At 47.3% G+C, this 14,936-nt stretch overlaps 2 protein-coding genes across 9 annotated transcripts; both read right to left on the reverse strand.

The window, feature by feature from the left end:
* Window positions 1–149: 149 nt before the first annotated feature.
* On the reverse strand, window positions 150–8,289 carry LOC131205098 (small ribosomal subunit protein eS4). Its single transcript, XM_058196996.1, has 7 exons — window positions 8,223–8,289; window positions 7,783–7,860; window positions 3,043–3,223; window positions 2,373–2,470; window positions 1,531–1,702; window positions 1,184–1,341; window positions 150–325 (listed from the first exon to the last, which is right to left on the reverse strand). The coding sequence occupies exons 1-7, from the start codon at window positions 8,223–8,225 to the stop codon at window positions 224–226; spliced, it is 792 nt and encodes a 263-aa protein (XP_058052979.1). The 5' UTR covers window positions 8,226–8,289; the 3' UTR covers window positions 150–223.
* Window positions 8,290–9,480: 1,191 nt separating this feature from the next.
* On the reverse strand, window positions 9,481–14,857 carry HDAC8 (histone deacetylase 8). Of its 8 annotated transcripts, none has more exons than XM_058196773.1 (11): window positions 14,719–14,857; window positions 13,720–13,772; window positions 13,497–13,627; window positions 13,270–13,411; window positions 13,051–13,163; window positions 11,742–11,921; window positions 11,509–11,617; window positions 10,848–11,020; window positions 10,353–10,447; window positions 9,906–10,011; window positions 9,481–9,812 (listed from the first exon to the last, which is right to left on the reverse strand). In XM_058196773.1, exons 2-11 carry the CDS (start codon window positions 13,764–13,766, stop codon window positions 9,790–9,792), a joined length of 1,119 nt encoding a protein of 372 aa, XP_058052756.1. In that variant the 5' UTR covers window positions 13,767–13,772; window positions 14,719–14,857; the 3' UTR covers window positions 9,481–9,789. The 8 variants fall into 8 exon arrangements, 7 of the variants coding, with proteins under 7 accessions (XP_058052756.1, XP_058052757.1, XP_058052754.1 ...); XM_058196774.1 differs by lacking the exon at window positions 14,719–14,857 and adding an exon at window positions 13,858–14,084 and having other exon boundaries at window positions 11,742–11,819; XM_058196771.1 differs by lacking the exon at window positions 14,719–14,857 and adding an exon at window positions 13,858–14,084 and having other exon boundaries at window positions 10,905–11,020.
* Window positions 14,858–14,936: the final 79 nt, after the last annotated feature.

The following is a 14,936-nucleotide window of genomic DNA, read 5'->3' on the forward strand; positions in this document are numbered from 1 at the left end:
ACTAACCCAAGAGAAATGAGAACAGTAGAAGGCACCCGGAGGACTGAAGCCTCGTGAAATTCCCTGCTCCTCATGTCATCATATTCTCTACCGTAGAGCACAGAAAGGCTCCAGGAGAGCCAAGGCAGACAAGGAGAGAAAAGCCCAGAGAGGAGTATGGAAAAGGTTTATTTATCAAACCGGAAATCAGTCTGGATCGGGCTTTGCACAGCATCTCAGGGGCTCAACCACTGCTCTGTTTAGCCGCTAGCCTCTTGTCTCTCTCTTCAGCAATAGTCAGGCGAATTCCCTTTCCACGAGGCAGAGAGATCCAAGGCTTGTTACCCTGAAGTTCGAAAGGGAAACACGTTAGGGGGAAAGATGGTGCCCCACCATTCCTGGGAATGCTAGAAGCAAAACATCCTCTCTTTCTTCCGAACCATAACGATCTGGTTGCTTGAGAGGTGGTCAGTAGCGTTGGGCCCAACTGAAGGGATTCTAGACATTCCAGAATGCCATGATCCACTTCCAGCTCTGCAAGATTATCTCTGGAAAGCCACTGGACCACCCCTCAGAATAGCCAGATCAGCATGGATCAGATCAGGAGAGACGGCTTTTGGTGCTCTTCAGATTAAGCATCCTTAACAAATAGAACTGAACTTGAGGGATACAATCTAACAAACTGAGAAAGCAAATTGATAGGAAAAAAAGAAATCAAACTGACCACTCTCACCAGATGGACTAATACTAGTTCAAGCTCTAACCCTAGAAGTTATTTGCCATAATGCTCCCATCTGTAAATACTCGTGCTCCAACCCATTTTTTAAAAACAGTTCTCGCTCCCATCGCAAAGAGATTCAAGCAATCTTTCTTCAAGGACATTTGAAATATTCAGGATATTTAGGCTTTCATTTTCAAAGGTATACTGAATAGTTTTATGATTTCTGAACCGATTAAGAATTTATCAATAAAAATTCAGAAATCATAAAATTATGATTGCATGATTGAAGAATTTATCCTTTTGCACAAGTTCCCTCTTGGCAGGTAAAACCTGCTCAACCAGGAGGGAAGGCGGATGGCAGATCCCTCCTGACTTCCACGCAAGTCAGGAGGGCCGACAATGGCGCTCCTTGTTCATGTCTTTGCTCCTCAAAGGAGATTGTGAGAACACATGGCCAATTCTCTACCGCTGCCAGCAGCTTACCTTTCCAATCACAAAGATGTTAGACAGTCTGGTGGCAAAGCTATTGCCATTAGCATCCTTAACGTGAACCACATCAAATGAACCAGGATGTCTCTCCCGATTGGTGATTACACCAATACGCCCCAAGTTAGCTCCTCCAGTCACCATGCACAAGTTGCCTGCAGGTGAAAAAGGAAGACGTTGCCCATACAATCATCCCAGTTCCCTAATCAAAGGCTATCCCTTGGCCCCAGCATGGTTTTCAGGAACACAGACACTATTCCACAAAAACTGCTGCTTGCCCATGACCCCTAAAAACAGACCCACAGGAGTCTGACCACCCCACAGTTAAGTCACTTAAAACAAACCTGTGTCAAACTTGATGAAATCTGTAATCTTGCCTGTCTCCAAATCAATCTGGATAGTGTCATTCACTTTGATGAGGGGATCTGGGTACCGGATTGTTCGGGCATCGTGAGTGACAAGGTGAGGAATTCCTTTGGTGCCCACAAAGATCTTTCTAACCTTGCACAGCTTGTACTGGGAAGACAACCAACAGAAAGAATTACTGGGGCCAGATGGGGCTTCTGCCATTACAACCCTTTTAAAAGGACACCAGTCTTCCCCAACTGTTGATCTGCTGGCCAGCTACTGTTAAGCCAAGAGGCAGAGCCTGCTGCTTAGAGCAGGGGGCCCACCAGATGGTTCAGGCAGCAGGCTGGAATTGATGGAGGATCTGGAGAGCATCAAGGAGCTTCCGCTAATCCTTTGGGCCTGGGAGCAGGCCCAAGGAACAAGGTTTGCACCAGACATGACTGTATTATCACAACCCTCCAAATTATATCAGCTGGGAAGCATCACCTCAGCCTATCCTGGGACTCAAGGCCTAGCATGGAAAACCATTTCTGAGGACGGTCCCACCCCAGATCCCCTCAGCATTCAGAGCAAGAACCTGGCAAGACTCACTCCAGGAAATGAAGGAATTTTCCCCACCCATCTGCTATCCAGAAAGTTCAGAGGTCAATTTTACTCATCCCCCTCCAAAAACAGGACTTAAAGGCAACAAGTCTGGCAAAAGACATCAGGACAAATGTTCAGGAGCAACAACGTCCCAGTTTCAGAGCACATTTGTTCTGATCGATATTCATTCAGTTTCTTAGTCAAGGAATACAGTTCCACCTTTCCAATACTGGTTGGCTAGCAGGCTTACCTTGGCTTCTTCTGGTGTGATGCGGTGAACAGCAAAGCGTCCCTTTGTATCGTACACAAGGCGGAAGTGCTCAGCTGTTTTTTCGATGCTGATCACATCTGGTAAGGAATCAGCCAAAAACAAAGGCATTGAGAGACACGTCCTTAGCTTCGAAAAGAGAAAGGAGGCCCACACACGTGGCTTTGCCGCTGCGTGGTTGTGTCTTTTGATGTGTTGCTTCTTCAGATCTCAGGAGAGGTTTCGACTCTTCTGAGATCTAAAGAGTGAAACGTGGCATAACTCAAAGACAAAAGGCTGTATAGCAAACTACCCAGAGAAAGAGGCCAAAGTAAGTTAGATGCCACCCGAAGAAAACTGGAAGCAAGTGAGGGCAACTGCATAATGGAGATGGGTCAGGTTGGTTCCCATAACCACTTACCCAGAAACTGGCCCAGTTTATGGAAGCTGACATCTAACAACTGAGGATACCCTAGGCTGGAGAAGGTGAGCTCTGTTACTTAATGTTAGATACATTATTTGTGGAATGGACTCTTTCAAAGCATTTTATTAGAATTAAACAACTGAACTACGTTTCCTGGATGAGCAGCAAGCTTAAGGAAATATCAAAAGGTCACTTCTCCTAATCTACAGATTGCCCTCCCCAGCCCAGCATGAACTAACTTTCACTAACCCATGAATCCAGCCGGATAGGTAATATCTGTGCGGATTTTGCCATCAATCTTGATAAACCGCTGCATGCAGATTTTCTTGACCTCATCACCAGTCAAGGCGTACTTAAGCCTATTCCTGAGAAAAATGATAAGTGGGAGGCATTCCCTCAGTTTGTGGGGTCCTGTCGATGGACGGGGTGCCTGTAAATACAAAGAAAGTGGAAAGCCATACATGAGCCACAATATACCTGCAAAGCCATTTCAAGAACACAGAAATGAAAAATTATCAGACCAAAAATATTTAGTTAATTCAAAATTGGGTAACCATTTTGTTGCATCAGCTTTGGAAAAGAAGCATGGAATTGTTGTATATATCAGGAAGGATATACCAGCTAAGCTAATTGAGGCAGATATTCAAGGAAGATTTATTGCTATTGAACTGGTGATAGATGCAAAAAAGACTTTGTTGATAGGTATTTACGCACCTAATCAGCAACAAGAAAAGTTTTACAAAATGTTACATGAGAGGTTGACCCTCTGGGATTATAGTTCGTTTATTTTATTAGGAGACTGGAATGGAGTAATTGATACAAGAAGGGATAAGAGAACTTCCTCCAAGAAGATACCTATACATGCAAAATTACCAAAATCTTTTTTTGAAATGATGGAAGACTTTGAGTTTAGAGATATATGGAGGTTACGGAATCCAGATGAGAGAGATTTTACTTTTTTTTCTGATAGGCATCAATCTTTTTCACGCATTGATTTTATTTTAATTTCTAATGACTTGCTTTCTAGGGTGAAGAAAACGAAGATATTTTCGAGGTGTTTAACTGACCATAGCCCAGTATGGATGGAATTATTACAAGGGAAAAAAGGTGGTAGAACATGGAGGTTGAATGAAAATCTGTTTAGATATGAGGATAATGTAACTTATTGTAAGAAACAGTTAAAAGAATTTTTTGATTTTAATATGTACAAAGGGACACCTATAGGAACTGTGTGGGAAGCGAGCAAAGCGTTTATTAGAGGATATTGATTTTATTTGGACAACAGGCAAAGGAATAATAAACAAAAGCAGCGTAGATATTTGGAAGAAGAAATTCAAGGAAGCAACAGTTATTAATACAAAACCCACAAGATCATAAACTTAAAGAGGCTATAAAAATACTACAGAGTCAATTTAATATGTTAATGGCAGACCAGGTGGCAACGAATATACAATATGCTAAACATAATACCTTTTGTAATGCAAATAAACCTGGGAGATGGTTGGCATATAATTTAAGGAAGAAACAGAAAGCACGTGTCATACAAAAAATAGAATATAAAGGTAAAGAGACATATCAACAGGATAAAATTAAAAGGCATTCTCAGAATTTTATACTGCACTATATGCAAAAGACAAAATATTGGATAGGGACATTTATGATTATTTGAAAGATTATAAGGTGAATATTCTAACATTAGAACAGAGGAGGAGCTGAACCGGCCGATAGCTACTGGAGAAATAGTGGAGGCAATTAAACAATTAAAATGGGAAAACCCTGGTACAGATGGTCTTACAGCAACTTATTATAAAAAACACAGGATGAAATATTAGGCCCACTTAAAGAATTATTTAATCAGATACAATTAGGGTGGGAATACCCCGTCATGGAAAACATCTTTTATTTCACTGATACCGAAGAGGAGCAAGACTGCTCTAAACCTGGTAACTATAGGCCGATTTCACTTTTAAATAATGATTATAAGATTTTTGTAAAAATAATAGCAAATAGATTAATGTTAGTTTTACAACAAAGAATTCATACTGATCAATCTGGTTTTATAAAAGGGAGGCAGATGAGGAATAATGTTAGACAGATTATTAATATATTGGAATATTTGGAAAAGAAGAATACTTCAGCGGCACTTATTTTTTTGGATGCAGAGAAAGCCTTTGATCGATTGCATTGGGATTTTTTATTTAAATTAATAGAGAAAATGCAATTTGGAGACTGTTTTATTAGAATAATTAAAGCGATTTATGGAGAGCAAACAGCACAGATTATAGTAAATGGTAGTTTGACAGAAGTTATTAAGATTGCGAAAGGAACAAGACAGGGATGTCCCTTATCACCATTATTGTTTGTTTTGACTCTGGAACCATTATTAGATAAAATACGAATTAATGAAAATAGAGGAATTAAGATTAGACAATATGAGTACAAAGTTAGAGCTTTTGCAGATGATGTAGTGGTTACGTTAATGAATCCTATAAATTCAAGTAGATTTTTGTTGGAAGTAATTGATAAATATGGAAAGGTATCAGGATTTAAAATAAATCAGAATAAAACAAAAGTGATAATTAAAAATATGTCTATACAACAGAAACAAAAACTAGAGGAAATGACAGGATTTGAGGTAGTAAAAAAGGTTAAATATTTAGGGGTCTATATTAGCTCATCGAACAAGAAACTTTATAAGAATAATTATGACTTGCTATGGCAAAAAGTTCAGAATGATATGAATGGCTGGAAGAAATTGCAGTTATCCCTATTGGGAAGGATTGCGGCTATTAAAATGAATGTGTTACCTAGATTTTTGTTTCTGTTCCAGATGATACCTATAATTAAAAAGGATAAAAATTTGGAAGATTGGCAGAGTGGGATTAATAAATTTATATGGCAGGGTAAAAAGGCGAGGGTTAAAATGAAAATAATACAGGATTCACGGGAAAGAGGTGGTTTAAGAATGCCTAACTTTAAACTATATTATGAAGCAGCAACCCTCTCAGTAATAAGTGACTGGTTTAACTTAACAGAGGAAAGAATTTTGAATATAGAAGGTTATGACTTGTTATATGGATGGCATGCGTACTTATTTTATGGAAAAAAAGTGGATAGGGCTTTTAAGAATCATGTGTTGAGAAGTGCTCTTTTGGTCTGGAATAAATATTCCTATAAATTAGATTATAAGATTCCTATATGAGCCCTAGACATGCAATAGAGAATATAAATATAGAACAGAAACAGGAAATGATTACATATAAAGAACTTTTGTATGCTGAAGGAGGTAGATTGCAATTAAAATCATTACAGGTATTAAATGAAGAAGGGAGGAATTATACTTGGTTTCAATATGGGCAAATAAGTGCTAGATGGAAAGAAGATCAAAAAATTGGTATAATGCAAAGGGAGGAAAATTTAATAAAGCAAATTAGAAATCAGACCCAGGAGCATATAAAGAGATTGTATAATGTGTTGCTTGAAATAGATTCGGAAAAGGATTTGGTAAAGGATTGTATGATAAAATGGGCACAGAATATTCAGGAACCAATAATGTTGGAAACATGGGAGAAAATTTGGGTTAGAAATGTTAAGTTTACACAAGCACAGAATTTAAGGAAAATTTTTATAAGATGTTTTATAGATGGCATTTAGATCCCAAAAAATTATCATGTATGTATCCTAATATCCAAGCGAAATGTTGGAGGTGTGATTGTGATGATGCTACATATTTTCATATTTGGTGGACTTGCAAGAAAATTAAGGTCTTTTGGATAAGAATTTGGTGGATTATTCAAAATGTACTGAAGAAGAAGATAAAGTTCCTGCCACAATTTTTCCTTTTGGGAATTATAATGGATTGTACAGGGATTGAGACTAAATTGATTTTGAACTTAATAACAGCAGCAAGACTGTTGATTGGACAATACTGGAAGAAGAAGAGATACCTACAATAGAAGAATGGATATTGAAAGTTATTAATTTGGCTGAGATGGCTAAAATCTCAGCGTTTTAAAAGACAATACGCAGGAAAGATATTTAATTGAATGGAAAAATGGATTGATTATCTACAAAACAGATATCAGATTAAGAAATATCAGATTGCCTTTGAATAATTAGAAAGTTATTTTATGTAATGGGGAGGGGTTGGGAGGCGAAAAGCTTTGGATGTGGTTATTTGGATTGGACTTTACCTTGTGATTGACCGGGAAGCCGGGGTGGGGAGGAGGGGTGTTTTGTTTTGTTTTTTTTTTTGGGAGGGAGGGGGAAAAAAGGGGGAAAATGTTTTTGTTTTTTTTAAAACTCTTTCAATAAAAAAAAAAAAAAAAAAAAAAAAAAAAAGAACACAGAAATGAGCTATGAAACTGGCCACCATTTATATAGCTGAACTGTAGCCCGATTTTTCCCTCACCCAGAGGCATTAGAGACAGCACTCATTCATGGGTTTGCTTGCACTGCCTGCTTAATATTTTAGCTCTTGCCCAGAAGTGCAAGGGGCTGAGTCAATATCTCCCAGTACGCTTCCTCCCCCTTGTGGGTGTTGCTATTCCTAGCCCTTCTGGCCATCATATTATACTGTCTCTCCTGCCTGGGGCTTTTATTGTCATTCCCCCTTCAGCACACAGAAAAGAGGTCAAGGCATCCACCCTGCAGGGATGCTCACAAGTTCAATCACAGGGAGCTATTGTGGGACAAGTCGAACACTCAGCAGGTTCCTTTCCTCCTTCATTCAGTGCACGCCACGCTCATAAATTGCGGCATTATTTTAACAAGAATGCACTGAAGTTGTGGTTTGGAGCAAGAATGCAAAAAGGATCACTGTAGTGGAAGGCCTCTATCACAATCGCATCTCTGCAAATTGCTCAAAGCTCGGGAGGTCCACCCGACCAAGCCCAAGACTGGAAGCGGCGCCAGCGGCCCCTTCAGGCCACGTCACAGGGAACTATCGCCCCCTCCCCCCACGTCGCGTGCTTGAACGGTGTAGCTTACAAAGACTCCCGTCAGCTTGTCCAGCATCCAGTGCTTCGGAGCGGCCACCCGCTTCAGGTGCTTCTTGGGTCCACGAGCCTGCAAGAACCGCGCAAAGCAGCAGTTACAGATGGTCGGGTAAGGCAAGCGAGCTCCTTCCAGACGCTTCGGGCCCCATCCCCGGGTTGCCCCCGGAACGCAACCGCCCTTCAACTGAGCTGCTGCGGCCGGCTCGGATTCCTGGCCTGGAGCAGACCGAGTGCGGGAGCGACCCGGCCCCTCCGCTTCTTCCGAAGCCGGCCTTCCTTGGGACCGGGAAGGGCTCTTGCTGCCAAACAGCGGCCGCGCGGGGCCCTGCCGGGCTGCCGGTTCTCCTGCCTCCAACCGGGGCGCTCCGCTCAGAGTAGGCCGACGGATGGCGAGGGATTCCGGGAGGTGCGAGCCAAGAGCCGCGTACTCACCATGGCCGCGTTCAGCCGAGAAAGGACCGCAGCTTCTACCCCCGGCCGGATATCCGGGCTGAAGTACGGCGGCTCCGCGCGTCCAGAAAGTCTCGGGAGCGACAGCGACCAGCTCCCCCAAGCGGCCACGATGGTTCTTACTCCGCGAGAAAATGCTCTCCATCACCTCCACCCGCCCGCACAGCGCCACACATACTCCAAAGTCAGAGCACGCATGCGTAATGCGCAATGCAATTGGAGAAGGGGACTCTGCGGGGACTATTGACAAGCCACATCTGGAACTTCCGTCTGCGGCATCTCCTGCCCTCCCGCCCGGGACTACTACCGCCAGGAATGGGGGAGCGGGGCAGCTGACTGCAGAGCCCAAAGGGCCACCCAGGGAACCTACAAGCCGGGCACTGGCAATGCTGGAGGATGCTTCACTGGGAAATGGAGAAGCGAAGCAAAGGGGAGATGCAACTCAGAAAGCTCAAACTGCTCAAGGAGCTACTGATCCAGTTCTACAGAGGAATTATTGAGTCTGTCATTTGCATCTCTATAACTGTCTGGTTTGCTTCTGCAACCCAACAAGAAAGACACAAACTTCAGAGGATAATTAGAACTGCAAAAAAAATAATTGCTTCCAACCTGCCTTCCATTGAGGACCTGTATACTGCACGAATCAAGAAGGCCGTGAAAATATTTACAGATCCCTCACATCCTGGACATAAACTGTTTCAACTCCTACCATCAAAACAACACTATAGAGCACTGCACGTCAGAACAACTAGACACAAGAACAGTTTTTTCCCGAAGGCCATCACTCTGCTAAACAAATAATTCCCTCAACACTGTCAGACTATTTACTGAATCTGCACTACTATTAATCGTTTCATAGTTCCCATCGCCAATCTCTTTCCACTTATGACTGTATGACTATAACTTGTTGCTGGCAATCTTTATGATTTATATTGATATATTGATCATCAATTGTGTTGTAAATGTTGTACCTTGATGAATGTATCTTTTCTTTTATGTACACTGAGAGCATATGCACCAAGACAAATTCCTTGGGTGTCCAATCACACTTGGCCAATAAATTCTATTCTATTCTATGAAGTCACCGGGTGGGGGACCATTTTCCTCCTTGCCACTCACATCAAATGCAATCTTCAGGCTCACTAAAGAAACCGGTGGGACTCATTGTCACAAGATGGAAAATGCTATTGACAGCTCTTAGTCCAAGAAGAACGTAAGGAACACACACCAAGACAAGAGGCAAAGTCATCCAGCTTTTTATTTCAAGGCAAACAGCTGTTAAAAAAAGACCAACATAGAGGGGGCTCATCTTGCTGTGCTCCTGCCAGTCCAAGAGGTCCAGGGCTGGGGCCTTCCACTCCTTCCAGAATGAGCTGCCTCTGCAAGGGACGAGGCTGGAAGTCCAGGCTGGGGTGGGTGGGGGGGAGGTTTCCTTTAACACCTTCTTGCTCCAAGCTGCACAAACAATTTCTGTGCAGTTTCTCTGCAGACTCTTCAACAGCTGCTCCCAGGTGCAGTGGCTCTGGAGAGAAGGGAGCCCTCTTTCCCACTAAGTCACATGTTTCAGGTGTGCTGCAAAGAGAGGACATGCCAAGCCTGTCTCCTGCTGGAGCCCTCGGGTCCCACCCTCCAATCGGCCACCAGACTGGAACAGAGAGGGCCCACCTTTCACACAGCCAAGGAGCTCCTGAATGCGCTGAGGCTCGTTCCGGTCTGGCCGGCAGCTTGGAGTGATTTCCAGCACGTAGTCGGGGCCATATTCCGTGAAGAACTGCCCGAGAGGGAAGGTCAGGCGGAAGGGAAAAGGGCAGGAACCCTGGCGCCCCATCCCCCGCCTGCATCTCAACAAGAGAGGAAGGCCTTTTCTCAGGAGCCAGCCTGGGGTGGCCTGTGCGTGCCTGGCAACCCTGGGCCAGCCACCCGCTTTGTCCCTGCATTTCCAGCTGCTGCCTTGAGCAGCAGTGAGTTCCTTCAAACGTTTATCATCATGTGTGTATTGCCTTCTCGGCTACCCCAAGATAAATAAATCAGAGGCTATTTTCACAGGGAGTCCACGACTAAGGGCAGCCCTTTTCCTGTGCTTGGAGCAGGGAAGGGGGGCTTGAGCCTTACCTCATGATCGGGAATTTCAGAGGGCAACGTTTTTCCCAGAATGACTCCAGTCAGGTATGTCCAGCAGCGAGCAGTGTTAGCAAGGTGATAGCCTCCTGTCTCCAGGAGGGAACGAGACATGACACCACATAAGGAAGAGGACAAAGAAAAAAGAAAGTGAAAAACACTTGCCCACCACAGCCATTCTAGTCCCAGAGCACAAAGCGTCGCGCAGCTGCAAAAGCTGACTGGCTCAGCGATGCAAAGAGTAAGCGTGCAGGATTGAGTGAAGCCATTTCACTGACCCAGCAAGAAACACTGTCGATGATGTAGAACGTTGTACTGAGGCCATTTCATTTTGACTTTTAAAAAATCAAGATTCCAGGCTGCCCCAAGTTGAAGCACCTCCCACTATTAAGACTGTGATCAGCGCAGCCGACCTTTGGGGCTCCGTCCCTATCTACATTTCCCTGAGCCTGCCTGCCAGATGCCCCACTTGCATTCTCGCTTGCTTACCTCCCCCCAGAATAAGGGTCGGCAGCTGCCATTGTAGCACATAATTCAGGCACTTGCCAATCCCCTCCGGGGTCAGGTTGAATGCACACATGGGGTCGCCCGCAATCGTATCTGCTCCCAATTGCAGGACTACGGCTTCAGGGTGGAAAGCAGCATGCACATCCTTTAGCACCCTGCAGAATGAAACAGGGAAGGAAGCTGTTGACCCGTTTCTCCCCTGCTGGGAATCAGCCATCCCTCCCTGTGGCCTCCTCCGAGGATCTTTTGCCCTATTGGGGGGGTGGGGAGAGCCGGGGAAGGACAAAGGTAAGAGCAGGCAGAGATTCTAGAATAGCTACCGCCCTGGGATACTCCATAAGAAACGGCACTAAACATGCCAGCAATTCTGAGAAGATGAAATTCCACTGTGGGCTGCCAACTTCAAAAGAGGACGAGACAAAGTTTCCAGGGGAAAAGCCCCCCCCTCCCAATTTCTCCTGACTCTGAGAGGCCCCCGTTGCCATCCAGGAAGCAGGCAAGTCAAGCCGAATCAACAGCTTGGATTCTGGGATAGGGAAGGGTCCATTCAGCCTTTTGTCTCTTTCCTCCCACGGGGCAGGGGAGCCCAGGCAGAAGAAACTCTTCCTCCTGCGCAGAGGGGCCCAGATGAGCAGGTGCTTACGCCTCACAGATCTGATAGTATGTCTCGTTCCTGATGCCATCCTGAAGGGGCACATTGACGCTGTAGTAGCGCCCCTTCCCCAAGCCCACCTCTGTCACGTCTCCTGTTCCTGTGTAGGTGGAAAGGCTCAGGTCAGCACATAGAAATCCAAGGCTTTTATCTTTTCCCCATGAAAAAGCAGAGGGAGAGGGATCCCGCAAGGCAGGATCCAATGTGGCAAAGAAATCACTTGCCTGGGAAAAATCCAGGAGCAAACTTGTGCAGAGACACCGTCATGACTTTGGAGGTGAAGCTGAAAGCGTCTTCAACACCTGCGCAGACAGCAAAGAGGGAGATGCCCTTTGTTCCCGACCCGGAGTCGGTCTTGCCCAGCTCCCGTTCAGCATCCGGCATTCGGGCCTTTTCAGGTAGTCCTCAGTTAACAATGGAAATTGGGACTGGGATGTGACAGCCATAAAGCATGACCTCAGGTGACCCCACCACCCAGCCAGAGATATCCCAACCTCCAGACAGCCTGTGGCCAAGAGATTCCCCCAAGGGTTTTGTTCAGTGAAGGCCAACAAAGGCCACAAAGGGTGACCGTGAGATGCTGGCCAGAGCTCCGAGGACTGGTCGCAAGTACCGCTTGTTCAGAACAGTTGCTGAATGGGTCATTAACCAAATACCACTTCTACTATAGGCAGTCCTCCCCTTACGATCACAGCTGAGCACAAAATTTGTTGCAAAACGAGACATTTGTTAAGTTTTGTCCCATTTTGCAACCTTTATTTTTTCGAGTACATATTAGATAACATATATAAGCCTAAGCATGAATTGAATACATAAAATGAATACAATTAAAGGGAACATTAGGATAGGGACGGTAGGCACGCTGGTGCTTATGCACGTCACAGTTGTTAAGTAAATCATGGCAGTTGTTAAGTTAGTAACGTGGTTAAGTGAATCTGGCTTTCCCATTCACGTGACTCCAGACTGCAACTGTTATAAATGAGAGTCAGTTGCCAAGTGTCTGAATTTTGATCGCACGACCCTCTGGACGAAGCAATCAATAGTTGTGTGAAAAATGGCAATGTCACTTTTTTTCAGTGCTGCAGTAACTTTGAACGGTCCCTAAATGAACTGCTGTAAATCGAGGACTACCTATATCATGTCAGGACATGGGCAGGCCCAGTTTCCTGACAGGTATCAAAGGACTGAGAGAAGTAACAGGAAAAAATCCAAAAACAGGCAAAGGAAGAGGACTGAAGCCAAGAAAAGCACTGCAACTTCTCTGGGACCTGGAGGCCACAGGATACACCCAGTGGATCAAAGGGTTGGAAGGAACCCTGGAGAACATCTAGAAATCCCCTTCTACAGTGTCCTTAAAAGGGCGCCCCCTCCCCCTTTTGTTCACCTTCGGCTTTGCCATCCACTTTCACAGCCAAAGGTGATTCGCTTCCTTGAGTTGTGGGAGCTTGTGAAAGCCCACTTCCAGGCAGAGCGCCTCTCTTCTGCAGGCCTCCCTCGGTCACCCCCGCCCCGTTTGAGCAGGGGGAGCCTTACCGTCCCCGTGATGCAAGTCGAGGTCAACGTAGAGAACCCGGTCAAATCTCCGGCGCAGCTGTAGGATGCCCAGCACCGCATCGTTCAGATAGCAGAAGCCCGAAGCTTCGTCCCTGCAGGGAGACGTTGCAGCTCGGCGAGGCTGCCCGGGCGCGAAGGCAAAAGGTCCCGGGGGAGAGGCGTTCCCCGCCCCCCGCCCGCCCGCCCGCCGGCCCGTACTTCTTGGCGTGGTGCCAGCCGCCGGCCCAGTTGATGGCCACCCGGCCCTTCTCCTCCACCAGGCACCGCGCCGCCGTCAGGGTGGCCCCGCCGACCGCCGCCGCGTACTCGAAGACGCCCTTGCTGGCCGGGCAGTCGTAGCCTGCGGGGGGAAGGGAGGGGGCCAAATCAGCGGGGGCGCAGCGGCGGCGGGAGGGAGGGTCGCGGGGTCTCCGCCCGCCGCTCACCGAGTCCGAACTCGGCGGAGTCCGGGTGGTCCTCGTCGCCGTCCTCGCTGACCTGCTGCAGGTGCTGCAGGTAGGCGTCGGTGTGGAAGGCCGCCATCTCCTCCATGCGGGCGGGGCGCGGCTGGATGACCCTAGGAAGGCAAGGCTCAGGCAGGCGGGGTCCGCGCCGAGACCCTCCGCCCGGCCGGGGACGACGCTGCCGCCCGCCCGCCCGCCCGCCTACCTCATGTGCTGCAGCAGCGAGTAGGCTTCCACCAGCGCGTGCACCATGCTGGCCTGCAGAGAGAAGGGCGCCGGCTCAACTCCGCCCCACGCGGGCAGCGCCCCCCCCTCCCAAGCGCCCCCTCCCCGCGCTACGCACCCGCCGCGGGACCTTGCACAGGGCGTCGCATCGCGCCACGTACTCGGCGCCGTACACGTACACCGGCGGCGGCGGGGCCGAGCCGTCCATAAGCGACCCGGGGCCGAGCGAGCCTCGCGCGCGCTTCGGGACGAGCTTCCTGCCGCGTGGAGCGCCGGGAAATGAAGTCCTGCCTTGCCGCGGAGGGGCAAGGCAGCCCCGCGGAGCCCCCCCCCGGTCTTCGACCGGCAGCAGAGCTTGAAGCTCCCGTTCGGCCTGCCACCCAAGGATCACGCTCGGAGACCGGCTATCACTCCAACAAAGCGGTTTATTGAAAGCCACGCAAAGCGCCAGACGCGCAACCCGCCTCTCCCTCCCCACTTTCACCCCCAAAACGGGTTCATCGTGGCCAGAACACTTGGTGCAAAGCCAGAGGGCCACTGGCACACACAGCAAAGCCAGCCTATCCAGTAGGGCTGGAAAGCCCTGGTGTTCCAAAGGCGACTGGGCAAAAGACAGCCCAAGCCCTGCAAGTGTGCCAGATCAGCCCCAACCACACCACCCAAACGAGAGGGGTCCCGAGGGGGACCAGAGGTCAAGCAGATCAAGAAGGGACCCTTCTGAGGTTCTGCAGTTTGCTGCCATCAGGCCCCCTCCCCTCACCAAAAGGGAGATGCCCCCCAACTCCCACAACCAGCCCCTGCCATTCCCACTGTGAAGGTGCCAGAGCCTAGGAGGTTTCCAGCCTGCCCCAAAGGACGCTCCAGGAACTTTTCTTCCCAGAATGCTGTGTCACATGTGGCAGAAAAGACCCTCCCCCAAGCACTGAGTGGCCTCCCTTCCAGTCAAGAAGGCATCATGCTCTCCATGATTGACACTAACTATGAAAAGCCCCTCAAAGGAAGAAGCCTCCCTAAGAACAGTGTGTGGCTCCTGGTTCACGTGGAAAGTAAAGTCCTCCAACTTCCAGAACTGTCCAACAGCAACTCATGGCTTCCGTTCTCAGGGGAGGGAGGGGGACCCCTTCAGACGGGAAAGGTCTGGGCCAGACACCTCCCAGTTCACATCTTGCTTGCTGCAGTTCCTGAAAGTGGCTGGCT

The sequence above is a fragment of the Ahaetulla prasina genome, chromosome 11 (genome assembly GCF_028640845.1).
Source record: "Ahaetulla prasina isolate Xishuangbanna chromosome 11, ASM2864084v1, whole genome shotgun sequence".
Taxonomy (NCBI): domain Eukaryota; kingdom Metazoa; phylum Chordata; class Lepidosauria; order Squamata; family Colubridae; genus Ahaetulla; species Ahaetulla prasina.